This window comes from Dreissena polymorpha, chromosome 1 (genome assembly GCF_020536995.1).
Source record: "Dreissena polymorpha isolate Duluth1 chromosome 1, UMN_Dpol_1.0, whole genome shotgun sequence".
Lineage (NCBI taxonomy): Eukaryota > Metazoa > Mollusca > Bivalvia > Myida > Dreissenidae > Dreissena > Dreissena polymorpha.
This window is the reverse complement of record NC_068355.1, coordinates 197,660,969-197,682,993: the sequence shown is the minus strand read 5'-3', so window position 1 is coordinate 197,682,993 and position 22,025 is coordinate 197,660,969. Positions and strand designations below refer to the sequence as shown.

The following is a 22,025-nucleotide window of genomic DNA, read 5'->3' as shown; positions in this document are numbered from 1 at the left end:
TTTATGTAATCTGGTAACGCAAACGTTTCAACTTAATGACAAATATGAATGCAAATAGTGTAAACGTTTATTTTTTGTTGCAAGTATATACGTTTTAAATAAGCATAAATGACAATGTCGTTTTGTTAATGCAGTACTTTATAGCTCGTGCAAATGATAGACAAGAACTTATTAATCGTTTGCCGCATACATACATTAACACACTAACAAACTGGTTCAGCAATTTCAATGCTGACAACACTTCCAATTAGAGCTTTATTTTATTATCTAGCAATTAAATCTTCAATCTTATAATATAATATATCTATAAAAAAGTGATGATAAAACAAATAAATCATCCATCTTTTAACACAAAACCCATTACCTGAAAACAAGACTCAATAAAATATATATGCTGCGCACTGTGAAAACAGGACTCAATAAATGTGATTAAAGTATTGCTCTACATTAGCCGGTGCACACCACATAGGCTAATCGGGGACGATACTTTCTGCTTTAATGGAATTTTTTGTTTACGATTAGTCTCTTCTAAACGAAAATTCAGTTCAGGGGGAACGTGTCTAATATAGGACGACACTTAACGCACATGCATTAAGCCCCGTTTTCCAAAAAAGAGTCTCGTTTGTATTCCCGTGAAAATGCATCTTATTCCAAGAAAAGATTCAGGTTTCAAAGTTTCTAAAACTTCACTGACTTCAGGTTTTTCTATAACATCACTGATTCATAGATTAAATGACAAAAACAATAATAAAAACTTTACATTACCATGGTACGGCTAAAAGCCTCAACTACCTTCTCCATTCTTCTATGTGTACATATTTGAAACAAACAATAGGCTTAATTTTAAGTTTGACATTTTGTAACAATAGACCAAAGAAGCCTTGATAAGCTTATTACATATAATATGATACCATTTTTGTTAAATGATTCTTTTAAATTTCTAAGTTTTTCTAACCATCACTATTTTTGTACTGTCTATTTGAGGCAATGAGTTTTTTCTATCCGTCTTTTTTCAGCTTTAATGGGCACACAAACAAACAGGTAAGTTTTTTTCTAATCAGCATAATCTTGTTATTGCCTAATTGAGGCAGAGAGTTTTTTCCCAATCTTTTACCAGCTTTACTGGCCACATAGTAAACCTGATTTTGCACAACTGTAGGTTTACTAGCTGGAACCCTGTGCAGTCTCATCATTTATAGAAACCTCCTTCATTTCACCTGCTTCATTGTCTTCACACACACCACCCCTGCTACCATTCTTACAATTTTCATCTTTTAGATTATCAACTTCACCAGCAGTAGCATTATTATCGTCACTACAAGCATTATCCACAACATTAGCAGTATCATATATTACATCCATATATCCTTCTTCTTTAATATCACTACAAACTTCATCATCAACATCTTCATCGTCTTCTTCGCTGTCCGAGTCGGAAATAATCAGCGTATCGAAATTGCTCTTGTCCCTTACGGATTTATCAAAGAAGTAATCAAACGCATAGTTTTTGTCACTTTTTTCATTCGCAATTAGCTCTTGACTTTTCTCTTTTGCATATCTCTGCACCTGAAATACATTAACAAATTATACCAGATAGGCAGATATGTATTTCAATAATATTCACATACTGAACAATCATTTTTATTCATGGGACAGCAATTTTCATTCATTTTGTGGGTTTCTAAATAATTTTAATTAAACACATCTGAACATGACCAATACAAATTCCTACATGTCTTTCTCCAAAAAATCTGAAATCTTTGAATTTACGAGTCAACAAAACTGTCATTGGAAAATAACACATAAAATTTCAGGCCAACAAATGTTAATGATTTCTGCAATGTTCAAAAGTTACTGAAAAACAACCGTTTCAGGTTTACAGATAAAATGTTTTAAAGCCTGTTTAAACTGATTACTTCACAGATTTTGGCTCTGGAATTAGTGAAGTCTGTTCTTAAAGGCCTTAAATTGACAGATTTAAACATTGAAGATTAAAAGCTCAAAGAAAATATTAAGAAAATAATTCAAGAAAGAAAAAAAGCACCAATAGGAATTAGACCGGGGGGCCCTTCGGTTTAAAATGTTGTACATCTTTTTGTCCACCCAGACTGTTGTATTGCATTTTATGCTTCATAAAAGATATGAAAAAATAAAATCACAGAAAAACATGCCTCCAAATTATTCAATCATTTTGTATTTGTACCACGGCACAGTTGTATCAGTTTCAAGCGATGATCATTTTTGAAATTCAATGTATTTTGAGTATTTGTCTTCTTCAAAAGTATTAAATACTTTTCTCCTTAGTGTGCAATATTGTTCTTTAAATCTGTTTGATAAAAATTTAGACAATTTTCCTTCCATCTGTCAGCAAACAAGTCCCTAAATTAAAACATGTGAAAATTAAAAGGATTTTTGGGGTCTGAAATGAGCCTAGTCCTGAGTAATGGGGTTTACTGCATGTGCCTAAAGTTTTGTCCCAGGTAAGCATCGCACATGCTAATCAGGGATGACACCATCAGTCTAAACTAAATTTTCTCTCAGAGAATTCCTTTCAACAAAATATACCATACCAGCAGAATGTGTTGTCCCCGATGAACCTGCGCAGATTGTAAAGGCTAATAAGTGACGACATATTACACACATGCATTAAGCCCAGTTTTCCCAGAACGAGGCTAATATGTGTCTTGTTCTGATAAAACTGGGCATAATATATGTGCATAAAGTGTCGTCCCAGATTAGCCTGTGCAGTCCGCACAGGCTATTCAGGGACGACACTATCTGTCTAAACTTGATTTTCTTTAAGGAGGGACTTCCTTGAAACTAAAAATACCATTAAAGCGGAAAGTGTCGTCCCTGATTAGCCTGTGCGGACTGCACAGGCTAATCTGGGACGACACTTTACGCAAATGAAATAAGCCCAGTTTTCTCAGAACAAGACACATATTATCTTAAACCTGACACATTTAGGTTTCTCACATAAATAGTCATCCACAAAACATATACGGTCACAAGAATGTAAAATATCCTCTTGGACAACTATCCAGATGAAACCGAGTGACGATGTGTAGCAAAAATTGAACTTTCATGAATCATTTTCCGAAAATGCAAAAGGACTCAACAGCTTTCGATGATTGATTGGTTACAGATGCATGCATACAAAAAGGCACTTCGTGTCCATCATTAAGTTAATGAATAATTCAAATCTGTAATAAGGTGTAAACATTTGTTCCATATATTCTTGTACCTTGTACTGTATGACATTACAAATAAGAAACCGTCGGAGACGGGTGATGCTCCCCAAAGTTTTTTTTCTGTCACAATAATGCACTTTATATTCAGATAAAAGGAAACGTCTTGAGGGCACAGTAGTTGGGGGGACAAGAATTTTTTTATATAAAATTTCAAAGTGCCATAACTCTGTGAAAAATCATCCGACCAAAACCTGCTGATAATATGCACATCTCCTCTTGGTAGTGAAACTTCCCATAAAGTTTCTTTCATTTCCGGTCATTAGTTGCTGAGAAATAGCCCGGACAAGAATTGCACTATATATACAGTTAATGAAAAATTTCAAAGAGCCATAACTCTGTGAAAAATCATCCGACCAGAACCCGCTGATAATATGCACATCTCCTCTTGGTAGTGAAGCTTCCCATAAAGTTTCATTGAATTCCGGTCATTAGTTGCTGAGAAATAGCCCGGACAAGAATTGCACTATATGTACAGTTAATGGAAAATTTCAAATGGCCATAACTCTGTGAAAAATCATCTGACCAGAACCCGCTGATAATATGCACATTTCCTCTTGGTAGTGAAGCTTCCCATAAAGTTTCATTGAATTCCGGTCATTAGTTGCTGAGAAATAGCCCGGACAAAAATTGTGTCCAGACGGACGGACAGACGAAGCGGCGACTATATGCTCCCCCCAAATTTTTTTGGGGGAGCATAAAAATGTACAGATAAAAACCATAACAGCTTGTTGTACAAAGAGTACAGATTTTCTTCCGAGACTTAGGAATTGCAACTACAAGTCTTATAAAGAGAGTAGCATTAAGGGGGAATTTTACACCACTTATTCATTTGCTTTTGCTTATAATGATTCAGCTCCTAAACCACATACCTATACATTATTCTGTTTGCCTTTGCTCTACTTAGCTGATACCAATAACTTATTTTGTTGGCCCTAGTTTTACTGACCTGTGCAATGAAGTCTGACCCTTGACCCCTGATATCCAGGTCGGTAACCTTGTTAAACAGCTGCTCAGGGGTCATCACTGCATGGGCTCCACTTTCAGAGAAGAACTGAAAACACACAGAACAAAATGGCGATATCACAAAACACAAAACATGGTGTAAAATGGCGATTTTACTTTAAAATAGGGGGCCATAACTAGGCAGTAAAAGTGTTTGCTATCTATGATAGGTTGTCTTCTCAAAATCATAAAGCATGATAGGTCTTTGGTGGTTATGTTGACTATATTCACCATTGTAACAGCCTCATATATTTAGCCTCATTCTGGCACATTCCGTAAAGTGTCATCGTAGATTAGCCTGAAAAGACTTAATGCACATCCGTAAAGTGTCATCCCAGATCAGACTGAAAAGTCCGTAAGGCTTATCTGGGATGGCACTTGATGCACATACAATCACCCCAATTTTCCAAGAACAACGCTAAATTAAGCACTGAAATTGTGAAGAAAGAAATTTAAAATACTGTGCCTTCAACTGTGCCTCTAACAATATCATTTATTTTAAGCATTATTTTTAACTTATTTTGACAACTAGTTACTATTTTCACTTACGTTAACCACATTGGTGGAGTCCCTATAGAGGAACTCGAGAGCTCGAGGGTGGTCTAGGTACACCGCTTGTGAAACGTCAATGATCCACACTGTGTCTGCATGCCACAACATGTTGTACTCACTGAGGTCCGCATGTACCAGGCCACACTTCAGGTACATCTTACGCATAATCTGGGATAGACATAGGTACATCTTACACATAATCTGGGATAGACATAGGTACATCTTACACATAATCTGGCATAGACATAGGTACATCTTACACATAATCTGTGATAGACATAGGTACATCTTACACATAATCTGGCATAGACATAGGTACATCTTACACATAATCTGGCATAGACATAGGTACATCTTACACATAATCTGGGATAGACATAGGTACATCTTACACATAATCTGGCATAGACATAGGTACATCTTACGCAAAATCTGGCATAGACATAGGTACATCTTACACATAATCTGGGATAGATATAGGTACACCTTACGCATAATCTGGCATAGACATAGGTACATCTTACGCATAATCTGGGATAGACATAGGTACATCTTACACATAATCTGGCATAGACATAGGTACATCTTACGCATAATCTGGCATAGACAAAGGTACATCTTACACATAATCTGGCATAGACAAAGGTACATCTTACACATAATCTGGCATAGACATAGGTACATCTTACGCATAATCTGGCATAGACATAGGTACATCTTATGCATAATCTGGGATAGACATAGGTACATCTTATGCATAATCTGGGATAGACATAGGTACATCTTATGCATAATCTGGCATAGACATAGGTACATCTTATGCATAATCTGGGATAGACATAGGTACATCTTACGCATAATCTGGCATAGGCATAGGTACATCTTACGCATAATCTGGCATAGACAAAGGTACATCTTACACATAATCAGGCATAGACAAAGGTACATCTTACGCATAATCTGGCATAGACAAAGGTACATCTTACACATAATCAGGCATAGACAAAGGTACATCTTACGCATAATCTGGCATAGACATAGGTACATCTTACGCATAATCTGGCATAGACAAAGGTACATCTTACACATAATCTGGCATAGGCATAGGTACATCTTACGCATAATCTGGCATAGACATAGGTACATCTTACGCATAATCTGGCATAGACATAGGTACATCTTATGCATAATCTGGCATAGACATAGGTTCATCTTACACATAATCTGGCATAGACAAAGGTACATCTTACACATAATCTGGCATAGACATAGGTACATCTTACACATAATCTGGCATAGACATAGGTACATCTTATGCATAATCTGGGATAGACATAGGTACATCTTACACATAATCTGGCATAGACAAAGGTACATCTTACACATAATCTGGCATAGACATAGGTACATCTTACACATAATCTGGCATAGACAAAGGTACATCTTACACATAATCTGGCATAGACATAGGTACATCTTACACATAATCTGGCATAGACATAGGTACATCTTACACATAATCTGTGATAGACATAGGTACATCTTACACAATCATAATCTGAGATAGAGATAGGTACATCTTACGCATAATCTGTGATAGACATAGGTACATCTTACGCATAATCTGGGATAGACATATTATAGATAGATATATTGGGAATATAAGCATAACCAGGCCACACTTCAGGTACATCTTGCCTATAATCTGGCATATATATATACAGGGAAACATAAGCATAACTAGGCCACACTTGACATACATATTGCGCATAATCTGTGATGTATATAGGTACATCTTGCGCATAATCTGGCATAGATATGCAGGGAATATAAGCACCAGACCACATTCACCATGCATCTTATGCATAACCTGGGAAAGATATGTAGGTCACACAATCTAATGCATAATTTGGCATAAATATTGAGAATATATGCATAACTGGGCCACATTTACCGTTAAGCTAACACATAAAGATATGTATGGAATATAAGAATAACCTGGCAACATTTAGAAAACATCATACGCACAACCTGGTAAAGATATGCAGGGAACATTATTATGAATACATTCAACATTTACGATCCATCTAACGCATAACCTGGGATAGATATACAGGGAATACATGTACATTGTATAAGCATAACCAGGCCACATTTAAAGGACATCTTACGCATAGCCTGCAATTGATGTGTAGAGTGTAAATGCATCACCATTGAAACTGCATTGTAACCCCTCAAAATTTCAAGTAAAGGGTTGTTTGACTCCTTATATTCAAAATCTATCAACAGCACTTAGACTCAAGTGCTTAATGGAGCAAAACAAAAATGTGTCCTCACAGAACAGATTCCCATTCAGTCTCAAAACTCACTTTGTCAAAAAACGAGCAGTTATGTAGCCTACATTGCTTTTTGACCTACTTTTGACCTCTAAGTGTTTTTCATCACCTTTGAATTAGGTAGACAGGTGACACAGGCAACATGTTGTCTCCTGCAGGTGGTCATACAGGCAACATGTTGTCTACTGCAGGTGGTCATACAGGCAACATGTTGTCTCTTGCAGGTGGTCATACAGGCAACATGTTGTCTCCTGTAGGTGGTCAGGAAGACAGGTGACACAGGCAACATGTTGTCTCCTGCAGGTGGTCATACAGGCAACATGTTGTCTCCTGCAGGTGGTCATACAGGCAACATGTTGTCTCCTGCAGGTGGTCATACAGGCAACATGTTGTCTCCTGCAGGTGGTCATACAGGCAACATGTTGTCTCCTGCAGGTGGTCATACAGGCAACATGTTGTCTCCTGCAGGTGGTCATACAGGCAACATGTTGTCTCCTGCAGGTGGTCAGGGAGACAGGTGACACAGGCAACATGTTGTCTCCTGCAGGTGGTCATATTAAGAAAGCCATATGTCAGAGTATCAGTCTGGACAAGCTGTTTTATGGCAACATTTGACCTTTGACCTCTGAGCATGAACTTGACCTTTGAGGCAAGGAGTTGGGTGCTAAAAGTCTTATGACGGATAAAAATTGCGCCAAGTTATCCATTAATATTTTGCAAAATTTTGGATGGTAAAAGTATTTTCTGACAGATATTCAGACACGTTTGAGACTGCTATTTGCTGCCTTTGTCAAAGGGGGCATAACAAAACAATCCTAGCTCTGGAAAAACAGGGCTATATGCATGTGCATAAATTGTTGTCCCAGTAAAGCCTGTGCAGTTTGCACAGGCTAATCAAGGACTACACTTGCCGCCTAAACTGGATTTTTACAAAGAAGAGACTTGTTTTAATTGATAAATTATCTTTACATGGGAATGTGTCATCCCTGATTACCTTGTGCAAACTGCATAGGCTAATCTGTGACGACACTTTCTCACATGCATTAAGGTCTGTTTTCCAAGAGAGCGACACAAAACTAGTCCACACAATTTAACCTTAAATTCATACCTTCACCACCTGGTCATAAGCGTCCTCTATATTTTCTGCTGACAGTTTGGCATGTTTCAGTTTCGGTGCAGGTTTGCGGTCCTCCCCTATGAAGGTCATCACCAGGACATGCTTCTTTATGATCTGTACCACTGGACATGGGATGTTGAATTTGTGCATTCTGAAACAGTGATTTTAGGGGGTTCAAAATTGGAGCCTCTAGAAGGACCGATGCCAGATGGAAAAACTACATATTTTACCAAATGATACCTACATGGAACCAACAATTCCAAAGTAAAGGTTTAATTTTTGTGTTGTAGTTTAAAAGTCTCAACATTTAGTTCATCTTCTATCAAGCGCTATTAGTTGTACCTCAGTAACTATACCAGTGAAATCACTTTTATTCTAAATTTTAAAGCACTTGTTAGCCAAAAAACAACAACACTTATCTCCCAATTTATAGTCAAAATGACGTGATTTTTCCCATTGCAAAGGGACAAGGCCCCATTCGCAAAATGGTGAACAAAAATACTGAATCAAATTTGAAATAAAGCGCTCCTAATCAATTGTCATTTTTATGCGAATCATAAAAAGTTTGAGCTTAACGAACAAAATAAGATGCGAAAACTGCGCCCGGAACTGAGAAAACACTTTCAGGCATCCAAAATTTTGACCTTCACAAATTTTAGCCTAACGAAAGAAAGGCAGCGTAGATGGGATTTTAAGACCGACCAGCCCCCCCCCCCCCTCCAACACACAAACAAAGGATCATAATACAGCCAAAACTGGTCGCAGTCAACATTCCTCCTCTACAAATTAAGAGAATTCACAAGTCAATGTTTGAGCAACATCTGCAAAGCAATTATAGAGAGGCACAACACACAAAAGCACCATGTGTTAGACCTATACATTCGATTGTTGGAAAATCTGACATCAGGCCATAATTCTATCAACTTGTCACAGCCAAAATTCCTTTTTAAACCATCCTCAACACATAAAGGTCATATAGCTGCGAAGTTTTTAACGAGATCTGTCCATGCTATATATTCTATTGTTGAAAAACAGACAGCCATAATTTTGCAAAAACTCATCAGGGCCTAAATTCCTTTCTTAACAATCGTCAACACATTAAGATCATTCATCTGTGAAAGTTTGAGTGAGATCAAAATTGTAGAAAAAAAGTGGAGTTGAAAACACATGTTTCGGGACATAAAAAAGAGACATAGAGACTTGATGCAGCAAAATAACCCACTTGAGATAGGTTGAAATGGTGACTTACCAACCCAATAACACAAAACCATATATAGAAAAATATTGTTTTGGGGCGTACAATCAGCGATGTTTTTCATTCTTTATAAAGTACTGGAAAACAGAACAATTCCAATCAGGAAAATAACTACAAATTTCCCAATTGCTGTCCAAAAATATTCCCAATAGAAGGTTTTCTTTAAAAAAATATATAGATATCTTTTTATAAATAAAATACAACATTTAGTAAGTTTCCATACTAAGCTCTATGTCTTGAACCTCAGTAAATATAATATTGATAACTTGACAATACTAAGTTATCACTTTACAAGTTTTTGGGAGCAACAAATCAAATACATCACTTACCTGCCCAGATTAGCACACTCCTTCATGGCCCACATCTTGATGATCTTCCTGGGGTTCTGTTTCTTGTAGTCATCCTTGGAGAAGCGATGGTCGCCATGAACGTACTTCTCTCGAGTCTTGAACTCGCTCAGCGTTGTTTTGAACACCTTGATTGCCACTTCTGTCGCGAGGGTTCTGCCCTCTATCCTGAAAAGAAATGAAATAACAATCACAGTTGTTTGTTGCATTGACATCATTGACAGTATCTGATGGTTCAGGTTGGAAATTAAGTCTTTAAAACTTACATTTTATCAGAAAGATTTTAAGTCAAATTTGATTTTCTTTGGCACTGCAAACGCATACAAATGCATATCTGAGTCGTAAACAGTCAATTAACTCCGCACCTTCCTCCATAAGCGTGTAGCACGACAGACTCCTTCCCAGTGCTGATACTGCCACTGATCGACTCAAGGGTGCCACTGTTCACCAGCTTGTAAAGCAGGAGGCGTGTACGTGGATCCATGGCATGCTCCTGTAACACAAATATATGTAACAATATATGCCTGCAGGGTGCCACTGTTCACCAGCTTGTACAGCAGGAGGAGCGTGCGGGGATCCATGGCATGCTCCTGTAAAAGGCAATCGCATAAATATGATAATGAAAGGGGATTAATCACAGATACTCCAAGAGACTAATCACGAATATTCCAGGAGATTATATCGTGAAATGATTGAGTTGACTAGTATTGTCCACTTATACACTTTACAGGATGAAATTAAACCATCCTATCAGGATGTAGACATTGCCAAAATACTCATCCCTGGGATAACCTTATACCCATCCCTTGGATACCCTAATACCTATCCCTGGGATACCCTAATACCCATCCCTGGGATACCCTAATACCTATCCCTGTGATACCCTAATACCCATCCCTGGGATACCCTAATACCTATCCCTGGAATACCCTAATACCTATCACTGGGAAACTCTAATACCTATCCCTGGGATACCCTAATACCCATACCTGGGATACCCTAATACCTATCCCTGGGATACTTTAATACCCATCTCTGGGAGACCCTAATACCTATCCCTGGGATACCCTAATACCTATTCCTGGGATACACTAAAAACCATCCCTGGGATACTCGTATACCGGTCCCAAGAAAATTTTTTGTCACTTTGTCATTGTGTAATAAACTAAACATGCATTGATTGTATTATGAAGTCAGTCATTAAAATCCGCTCACAATTTTGTAATAAGTTATCATACAGTCTCTTTACAAATAAAAATAAAACAAACACAACGTGCTTACCAAGCGCACAGTAAAGTCTACATCCATTCACACCAAGGAATCCAAAATCAACAAATAAAATGTAATTTCCTTCAATCATAAGTAGGGGAAAGAGCCTTTACATCAACCAAGGGCCTGTACGTACCGCAGTGGAGTGTTCCTTCTTCTCGTGTAGTTTTTGCTGACGTCTGTCTGCTTTATTGCTGTGTCGTTTCAGATGATTATAAACGTTGTTTGGCAGCCGCATGTCCATTTCTTCACAGTCCCCACTCTCAAACTCGGGCGTGAACTGAGCACAGAAAACACTCAAGTCTAGTGAAAGCATGCGAGTCTAGTAAAAGCACCAGAGTCTAGTGAAAGCACTCGAGTCTAGTGAAATCACTCAAGTCTAGTGAAAGCACTCGAGTCTAGTGAAAGCACTCGAGTCTATTAAAAGCACTCAAGTCTAGAAAAACTTCATTTAAGTAATAGATAATGCACTTCGAATTTTTATCATTTATCTTTAAAAAAAATCACAAAATATGACTGAATTTAACCTAAGAGAAAATAAAAGAACCTTTCCCTGGGAAAATGAGATGAATTCATGTGCCTTAAGTATTGTCCAAGATTAGACAGTGCAGTCCACATAGGCTAATCAAGGACTCGTCCCAGATTAGACAGTGCAGTCCACATAGGCTAATCAAGGACTCGTCCCAGATTAGACAGTGCAGTCCACATAGGCTAATCAAGGACTCGTCCCAGATTAGACAGTGCAGTCCACATAGGCTAATCAAGGACTCGTCCCAGATTAGACAGTGCAGTACACATAGGCTAATCAAGGACTCGTCCCAGATTAGACAGTGCAGTCCACATAGGCTAATCAAGGACTCGTCTCAGATTAGACAGTGCAGTACACATAGGCTAATCAAGGACTCGTCTCAGATTAGACAGTGCAGTCCACATAGGCTAATCAAGGACTCGTCCCAGATTAGACAGTGCAGTCCACATAGGCTAATCAAGGACTCGTCCCAGATTAGACAGTGCAGTCCACATAGGCTAATCAAGGACTCGTCCCAGATTAGACAGTGCAGTCCACATAGGCTAATCAAGGACTCGTCCCAGATTAGACAGTGCAGTCCACATAGGCTAATCAAGGACTCGTCCCAGATTAGACAGTGCAGTACACATAGGCTAATCAAGGACTCGTCCCAGATTAGACAGTGCAGTACACATAGGCTAATCAAGGACTCGTCCCAGATTAGACAGTGCAGTACACATAGGCTAATCAAGGACTCGTCCCAGATTAGACAGTGCAGTACACATAAGCTAATCAAGGACTCGTCCCAGATTAGACAGTGCAGTACACATAGGCTAATCAAGGACTCGTCCCAGATTAGACAGTGCAGTCCACATAGGCTAATCAAGGACTCGTCCCAGATTAGACAGTGCAGTACACATAGGCTAATCAAGGACTCTTCCCAGATTAGACAGTGCAGTACACATAGGCTAATCAAGGACTCGTCCCAGATTAGACAGTGCAGTACACATAGGCTAATCAAGGACTCGTCCCAGATTAGACAGTGCAGTACACATAGGCTAATCAAGGACTCGTCCCAGATTAGACAGTGCAGTACACATAGGCTAATCAAGGACTGTCTTAACTGGACTTTCACGAAGAAAAGACTTCCTTTCAACAAAAAACACACAATATAAGCGGAAAGTTATGCCCCTTATTAGTCTAATCTTTGACGACACTTTATGCATATGCGTTAAGCACTGTTCTCCCCAAAACGTTTCAGATATGTGGAAATTGATTGCTTCAAAATTAGTTAAATATATGCTGACAAACCAAATGACAGACAGACCAAGTAACTCCCATGCACTCCCTTTCAGGGGGATTATAACTACTCTAGATGTTGGATACGTACGTCCATCATTTTTGAAGCGTTTTTCCGCCCACAAATGACTGCATCATGCTTTGTAACGATGTTTTTTCCTCGGCCAGAATATCCTTTGGATGATGCCACTACTGGACTTTTCTCTGGAGAAACAAACCATAAATAATGATAATAAAGTAAAAGATATGAGCCTTGCTCTGGGAAAACAGGGCTTAATGCATGTGTGAAAAGTGTCATCTTAGATAAGCCTACGCAGTCTACACTGGCTTATCAGGGAAGACACTTTCCGCTTTTATTGAATTTATATTTGAAGGAAGTATTTTCTTAGTGAAAATCTGGGTGGAAAGTGTTGTCCCTGCTAAGCCTGTGCAAACTGCATATGCTTATCTGGGAGGACACTTTACACACATGCATTTTACTCTGCTTTCCCTGAGCAAAGCTCATACTTGATAACACGCTGCTGAACCCATAATCATGCCCCCACCTCCATGGAAATCTTGTCTGCAGTGATTTATGGGACCATTGATTAAGTGTAGGATCAAAAGTAAATGTTCGAAGACATCTTGCATGCAAGTATGAATTTAGTATCACAGACATTAAGGAAGTGTTATTGGTGATAGACTAAATAGGTCATTTGTTTTTCAAAACGTTCAACCTTCTGAATTATTTTACGCCAAAAGCAATGTAAATGTAAACATCAAGTGAGGTCAGGTGATGAGGTTTTATTGGGTGTGCTCATGGACAACATTTATGCAAGTGTATAGATTTTAGCAAGCGTTATTCATACATGTATGAGACAAAGGACGTCATTGAGACATTGAATCATCAGGATTAGTAAATGTCAAGGTCAAAATGAGGTCAAGGTCAAAATGAGGTCACGCCAGTGGGTGTGTTGGTAGTGTTCATCTATGCAAGTATCATAGCTTTGTATGAAGAATATTGATGATAGAAAGGACAGGCCGATTGCTATATGGCTTCCTGTATCTGTAGATGATGGGGCATACAAAACTATAAAAGAAAATGTATTAAAACAAGGGCCTGAATGCCTAAGTCTATCACCTCAACCATATGGAAACTTAAATGTTCTGTATAGAGTGTGTAATGTTTGTGTAATAACTGGTAGGTCATTATGTTTTAAAGTTCGATATTTTATTCAATCCTACCCCATTCTGTCTTCTTGTTCTCGTACTCATCATCAAAGCACTGGCTGTCTTCCTTTTCATCATCACTGAAAGCTGGGTATTCTAACTTGTACTTCTCAAACGACACTTTCACTGTAAAACAGGGAATACAAAGAATGATTACAGTTGATTATGAATAAATCGAGAATTACCTTGTTCAGCTAATGTGACCAAGTACCGTACCTAATATTTGAATGCAGTAAATATCAAACAATTAGCTTTGTTTGAAAAGAATGCATTTAAGTTGTTAAAAACAACAAAATTACCCTGTCCACAAGTGTTGCTTTCATTGAATTTTATGACTAAGTTCCTCACAGTGTTTCTCTTATTGAGGAGTGAAAAAGTTACACACAAGTATTGATCTTATTAAAGTGTGAGGTGTGACTAAGTTTCTCACCAGTGTTTCACGTTTTGAGGTGTGACAAAAGTTCCTCACCAGTGTTGCTCTTATTGAGGTGTAACTAAGTTCCTCACCAGTGTTGCTCTTATTGAGGTGTAACAAAGTTACCCACCAGTGTTGATTTTATTTACATGTTGGTGTGACTAAGTTACCCACCAGTGTTGCTCTTATTGTCACCAGTGTTGCTCTTAATGAGGTGTAACAAAGTTCCTCACCAGTGTTGCACTTATTGAGGTGTAACTAAGTTCCTCACCAGTGTTGCTCTTATTGAGGTGTAACAAAGTTCCTCACCAGTGTTGCACTTATTGAGGTGTGACTCCTGTGCCTGGAGCAGCTGGTTGTGTTCCTGGTCGTACTGCATCTGAAGCATGCGGGCCAGAACTACGTCACTGCTTGTGTCCCCTTCACTGTTCGCTGCTTCTATAAGCTCCTGGATTTCTGGCTCTACATCAACACTAAATCACAGAGGATTACACAGTTTTGAATGAATGTTGTTCATCAGATAAGAAACAATTTGGAGGTATACAGCACTACATCGCTACAGATGTCCCCTTCGCTGTTTGCAGCATTTGGGCACTTCAAACTTCTTAACATCAAGTTTCAATGTCAACGCTGAATGATAGTACATGTATTTGGTATTAACTTTTTAGTAACCATCTTTAGTAACCACTTTTGGGAAATTTTTAGATAGCTATTGGGAATTTTGTAGTTTAACCTTAGTTGGGAAAGATCCTTTTAGGGGTACTATTCAATGAAGGAACAAAATCGCTGCATTTCATTAATATAGTTTATAAAGGGTTTCTGTCAATGAAAATTGGTGTCCTATTAAGTATCTGCCAATGGACAAACCAATTTTATATTAAAATCAGAAAAACAAAGGACTAATAGATAATGTACTAAAAATGATGTTTTCTATGTGGATTATAATTAAAAAGACAAGGATTCAAGGTACTTTCATGTTGTGCTTTTGTTAATAATTTACATGCATACAAGGATTCAAGGTACTTTCATGTTATGTTTGTGTTAATAATTTACATGTATACAATAATGAATTTCAACAAGAAATAGTATCAAGTAAAACAAGTCACACAAAATGTGCATCTTATCACAGATTGCAAGTTTAACAAAAGGAGGGTCCTGACCAACAATTCAGAGGTATTTAATGCAGAAAACTGCTTACCGTGGAATCTGTGATATCAATTTACCATAAAACTTACCCGGCAGCCTCCGGAAAGCCGCACGTTTTGTCTTCTTCTTGTTGAAGCTCGCTAGCCAACTGTTCGCTCATCACTTCTTCTAGACTACAAGGGGCAGCATTCTGATTGGTTGATTGACCCCAGGGACTTGATTGGACAGCCTTTCCCCATGGTGATGGTTTCACTAGTGTTTGGGTATGCCCTTCTGCTACGATGCCTTCCATTTCAGTGTTTGTAAGAAAATTTGCTGTTGAATGATTTGATAAAATGGCCGAGAAGTTTGATTGACCTGTCCTGTGTGAATGTTGTCCGCCTGTGTGGCCTGAAAATGACCAGTAAATGAGTAACAAACATGGTTATTAAAATGATTGCCTTTAAAACATGTTAAGTAGTTTAAAGTAGAAGATTGTTAGTTCAAATAATTAGACATAATCTACCGATGTATATTGCCCTCAAATTTATAGCTTTTGACTTTGTTTCCTGAATAAAATTATTACTTACCACTCGTGTGTATCAATCAAGAAGCTGTTAAGGAATGATGTGAGGCGCCGTATTTTGTATGGAAAAGACAAACATATAATCTATTTTTGGAAAACGTCCTCAATAATTATTTTTAACCACATACTTTCAATTTGTTGTGCAATTCGCTGTACAAAATTTAAACAAAGCGTCTGCTTGATTTGGACGAAAATGTCACTCGTCAAACACCGAAGTAAACGTTGTAAAGTTTCCTATTTATCTATAGGCCTAAACATTAATGTTTCCACTCTGGGATTAATAGACATACCTTTCACTAAAACAAATGCATATATCGTTGGTTATAATAATTTTTGCATTACGGAATTTTATAAATCTAAAATTGCCGTCGTATTAACCAATCGCTCAATGCACCCCGATTTTAATAAGGTTGCAAGGTACTATATCATGGTGGTGTTAACTTCATAGCAACATCGTATTCTTGACTTGTGGTTTCTGTCAACATACTCGAATAAAGGTACCGTAAAAATAAAATCATTATTCTGTTACTGAAAAGTGTATGTATTAAAATTTATGTTACACAATATTTACCAAATGTGAGATCTATTAAAGGGGCCTTTTCACGTTTTGGTAAATCGACAAAATTGAAAAAAGTTGTTTCATATTCGCAAATTTTCGTTTGAGTAATGCTATTTGTGAGGAAACCGTAATACTGAACATTAAAAACCTGAAAATTATAAAGCGTTGCAACTCGAAACGATTGAATAATTTGGAGAGTTCTGTTGTTGTCGTAATTTTTTGTGAAACTACAAAGACCGCTTATATGAAGTATAAGATACATCTGTGGTTGTGAAAGGAAGGATGGCCGAGTGGTCTAATGCGCAGACATTTTACTCCAGGACTCCATGGGTCAGTGGTTCGAGTCCTTCTGAGGGTTACCTATTTTTTCTTTTTTTAAATTTTATTCTTGATTTTTTACTGGAGCTTTTTAGATCCAATGTTCACATTTATCGATATAAAGCTTTTAATGACAAACTTCAAAACATGCCAAAATCTGTGGAAAGGCCCCTTTAATTAAAAAAAAAAAGCATCCTTTCTTGAACAACAACAACAACTAAGCGTTAAACTTTCCTATTTATGTGTAAGTTTCGGAATTAACTCCTTTAAATCAATAGAAGGTAATATTGTGAATTTTATTCTTATATTGATGAAATATTTTTTCTTTAACATGAAGTGCAGAAAACAAATACCAAATTTTAATTGTTTTATCCATAGATACATGTAGTCTTAAACTTAAAATCCAGATTGAGAAAGAAATAGCCTTCAGTAATGACAAATTGCAAATCTTTAATCAAAAATGGAATCGAATTAAATTCTCATAATGCTTGTCCACTGATATACTATTCACTGACTCTTATTTTAAGTTATCTTTTTCAAATATTTTTTAGTATTATTGTTTTTGTAATCTTATAAGATCATTTATTATATATAACAGAACCCTCACTGTTTTCATTCAGATCGAAATGTCATACACCAAGGTCTAAAACTTTATCAGGCATAGTTTCTGTATACTTTGTTAGAACCATTGTTTGCAAATAAAAAAAAACATGTATGTATACAATATATGCTTTAAAATGAAAAAAAAAGTAAAACATATGTTTATATGTAACATACATGATTAACTATTTTTAAGTCGAAATGTAAATATTTATAAAATACTAAATAATGATGAAGAGAAAGTCACAATATTTTATTCAGGAATTATAATAATACTGCCTCAAAGTTGTACTTTTATGTAATACATCATATATATTATATGCACCAATATGTATTTAAAAGGTTTCTAATCATAATTGTCATCCTCCTAAACATTGAATTGTATTTTATACCATTTATAGTTTTTTAAGTTGACCCTTAAATTCTGACCCTTTTAAATGACATTTTATTCTTTACAGGTCGAAATGTAGTGAAAACTTTGAGTTTAGCTATATGCCTAAATAATAATAATAAGGAATTACATAAACATTTTTCAGAGGACATTAACCTCAAAGAGTGTACACAAGCCAGGTGTCTGTCTTAAATATTGGCATAATGGAATCAAACCAACATAATCAGCAGCCAAATTATACAGAAAGGTGAGCTGTCTTTCATGTTTCATATTATCGATTTGAAAATATACTGCAGTCATACATCTGTGTACAAATAATTTCTCAAGTTGATCTTCCATACATTTTGCCTGCCAGGAACCTATGTGTGTTTGCTTGGTTGGTATGAATAACTCTTTCAGTACTGGAACCGAATTATGAAGGCCTTTGAAAACAGTTTGGATCCAGATGAGATGCCACAGCATGTTGCCTCTCATCAGGATCCAAACTGTTTGCAATTCTGATAGTATTCTTTGAAAAAAATCGAAGAAAATGCTAATTTAAGATATTCAGCAGACGACATTTTAGCAGACCACAAATATCCCAGCATGCAAAGGGTTAATGACAGACATTATTTCCATTTTGGATATTGGTCCTGCACAATAGGGTAATGTATTCTGATTCATAGCATATCAGTCTAGTATGGGCTTGCGTGATTGGTATATTTTATAACAAGAGATGTGTTTGTCAGAAACACAATGCTTCCTATTGCGCCACTTTGAAATAAAATTTCAATACATCATTTGGCAGGTTGAGAAATTATCTCCCTTTAAAGCTTATTACTTCCATTGGATTGTATTTTTTTTACTTTTGACCTTGAAGGATGACCTGGACCTTGACCTGTCACCACTCAAAATGTGCAGCTTCATGAGATACACATGCATGTCAAATATCAAGCTGCTATCTTTAATATTGCAAAAGTTATGGCCAATGTTAAAGTTTTCAGACAGACGCTCAGACTGAAAGACTGGCTGACAGTTCAACTGCTATATGCTACCCTACCGGGGGCATAACAAGGCAGCCATGATGGCCCTGGTGCGCTCCCCTGAGTGCTAGGGAAACGTGACCTAGTGACCTAATTTTGGACACCAACTGTCATCAATATTGAGGTGTAAAATGTGGCCTCTATGGTGATTACCAAGTTTAAATTTGGAGGCACGTGACCCAGATTAGAATTGTCCTAGATATTGTAAAGATCCATATTCTGACCAAGTTTCATCTAGATTGAACTAGAAGATACATTAAATGGAGTAATAAAATAGGATGAATTTACCTATTTGACTGATGTAACGTTTTCATATGCCCATCAATGGCATATTAGAGCATACAAAAAACCTCAAGTTTGCTTATTTTATAATGGCATTCAAAATAAAAACCAGCTCATGCGTTTACCGTTATTTAAAGGAAAGTTGAATTGATAATTAATCATGATATTAAAATTATAATTTGTTGTATCACAAAGTTTGCATTGTGACCTGAATAAGTGGGCACACCTTATAACTCCAGGAAAGGTCCATGGTCAGCCGGAAACCAAATAGGACCAGCGTCACGGCGTAAGAGGGATCGCCACGGGGCACAGCATACCCGTGCCATCAAAGGCACCAGCACTCCAGCTAACACAGACACCGACATGTCAAAGCATATCGCATTGGAAACTGAAGCTGAACTACGTGACTCATCACCCATGTCAGACCTGGATGCTAAAACATGGACTTTGGGATCAATCCCTTCACCAAATAAGTTCAGTCCTTTCAAAGTCCCAACAAAAAGTGGCAATGTCACACCGGGCAGTGCGTTGAAACAGGACTTTGTTTATAAAGCCAGCGGTCAAGTCACGCAGAGCAGTAATACCACGGTAGTCAATGTCCACAAATCTGACCTTAACAAACTCGGCTACAGGGACTTGGAGCACTGGTTGTCAGTTCCGGGTCATGTCTACATAGGGCGCGACATGAGTCGTTACGTGCCCGGAGCCATTGGAAGCATTTGGGGCAACCCCTTCAGGTCTCGGAAGCTTGGCAACGCCGAGTCCTGTCAGATGTACAGGCAGTACGTCATCAATGATACTCGTATACAGAGCAATGGCAAAACTCTACTGGAGTCATTATCAGAGCTTAAGGTATTGTCATTCAAGTCATGTATTATTTTTTATTCAAGGATAATTTTAGAGAATCATTGTTCTAGACTCTATAGAGGTTAGTCATTGTTCTAGACTCTATAGAGGTTAGTCATTGTTCTAGACTCTATAGAGGTTAGGTGTTCATTGTTCTAGACTCTATAGAGGTTAGGTGTTTATTGCATTGATAAGTTTGATTGCTCGTTTTTTGGAGACGTTAAAGGCACTGTTTAGTAAAATAATTAATTGCCTGCTAATATTTGTATTAGTTCCAATGAAAGAAAATTATGTATAGTTTGCGGAAAACTCGTTTGTATGGAATACACTTAAGTTTTCCATTATTAATAATTTCTGCAGTTTATAATTGTTTGGAGTGGGGCTTAAAATAAAGGTACCAACTGCTTTGTTGCATAGTGCATGGCAACTCCTTGGCAACTTAGTTTGTCCTTTCCAGAGTGCCTCCTACTTAGTAAAACCTTCCAACTCTCCCCCCCCCCAAAAAAAAAAAATTGCTTTTTTGCTTTACTGTTTTGCTTTCTTTGCCAGGGAAAGACCCTCGGTTGCTGGTGTCATCCCGAGCAATGTCACGGTCACATGCTAGTGGAGCTCATAGCAGAGTACTGCCCATGATCACCAGAAGTTCAAGTGAATGGACTGTAAGGTCCTCTATTTGGACCAGCATCATCTCCCTATGGACCAGAAATTCATCTACATTGAACTGAAGTTTCTTATCAATGTAGTGGAAGTTCATTTCTATAGACCAGAAGTAACAGTAGATATATGCAGGATTTGCAATGAAAAGTTTTTTAATATGGAATAATTTCCATTCATCTAGAATCACCAGATTAACTTGTGCCCTTTGAAGAATCACACACAAAATGTGCATGCTCTTTGTATAAGTCTGTTTCTGGGAAAGCAGGGCTAAATGCATGTGCGTAGTGTCCCAGATTAACCTGTGAAGTCTGCATTGTTTATAGGAAGTCTCTTCTAAATGAAAAACCGTTTTATGCACAAAATGACATCTCTGATAAGCCTGTGAGGACTTCACAGGGTTTGTATGGAACGACACTACACACATGCCTTAAGCCCAAGAACATTGCTAAAAAAGTTAAACCGCTGAAAATGTGATGATACAGTGCATTGAACACTGGTTGGATAGTAATATTTTATATCATATGTCTTTCATATGGGACAGAAAGATGCAATATTTGGGAAGAGCAGTAGAAAAATAGGGGACAGAATGTTGGTGGGTATAAGTTGCATTAATTTAAAATAGACAATTGTTTACATTTATAAATCAGATATTTTTATATATTATTGACACACGTATTCACATAGAATGTCGAGTTGTAATAATATCGCAGTATTAGACTTGTGGTACATATCTGTGATATTTATAAATCTGCATCATTTAATTTATGGTGTCAACTTGTACACTTTATGAAATGTACTTGCTGTTGATGTTTTTGAGTGATAATGTTTATCACACTAAATGTCTGAATACACTGTTAGACTATTCATATGTATATATACATAGATATATATACACATACACACACTGCTTTGTTGATGTTTATTTGTGTGAGTGTTATTACAATAGCTATTTTGTTAAACTGTTCAGTGTGAAATATATATTCTGTTACAGACCTGTGTTCAATTTTAAGTACTGGCAACTTATTTCACTTCCTGGTCACAAGTGTCGAAATTTTTGTTTGTACTTTAGATCCCCTATT

At 37.2% G+C, this 22,025-nt stretch overlaps 2 protein-coding genes across 4 annotated transcripts; one reads left to right on the top strand and one right to left on the bottom strand.

The window, feature by feature from the left end:
- Positions 1-51: 51 nt before the first annotated feature.
- On the bottom strand, positions 52-16,648 carry LOC127864501 (serine/threonine-protein kinase RIO3-like). Of its 2 annotated transcripts, none has more exons than XM_052404141.1 (12): positions 16,562-16,648; positions 15,796-16,096; positions 14,870-15,033; positions 14,161-14,271; positions 13,028-13,140; positions 11,266-11,409; positions 10,226-10,353; positions 9,843-10,028; positions 8,250-8,409; positions 4,803-4,973; positions 4,198-4,302; positions 52-1,566 (listed from the first exon to the last, which is right to left on the bottom strand). In XM_052404141.1, the coding sequence occupies exons 2-12, from the start codon at positions 15,996-15,998 to the stop codon at positions 1,165-1,167; spliced, it is 1,887 nt and encodes a 628-aa protein (XP_052260101.1). In that variant the 5' UTR covers positions 15,999-16,096; positions 16,562-16,648; the 3' UTR covers positions 52-1,164. The 2 variants fall into 2 exon arrangements, with proteins under 2 accessions (XP_052260101.1, XP_052260100.1); XM_052404140.1 differs by lacking the exon at positions 16,562-16,648 and adding an exon at positions 16,276-16,442.
- On the top strand, positions 16,444-21,936 carry LOC127864504 (uncharacterized). Of its 2 annotated transcripts, none has more exons than XM_052404150.1 (4): positions 16,444-16,486; positions 18,285-18,386; positions 19,683-20,295; positions 20,839-21,936. In XM_052404150.1, the coding sequence occupies exons 2-4, from the start codon at positions 18,343-18,345 to the stop codon at positions 20,920-20,922; spliced, it is 741 nt and encodes a 246-aa protein (XP_052260110.1). In that variant the 5' UTR covers positions 16,444-16,486; positions 18,285-18,342; the 3' UTR covers positions 20,923-21,936. The 2 variants fall into 2 exon arrangements, with proteins under 2 accessions (XP_052260110.1, XP_052260109.1); XM_052404149.1 differs by lacking the exon at positions 16,444-16,486 and adding an exon at positions 16,525-16,768.
- Positions 21,937-22,025: the final 89 nt, after the last annotated feature.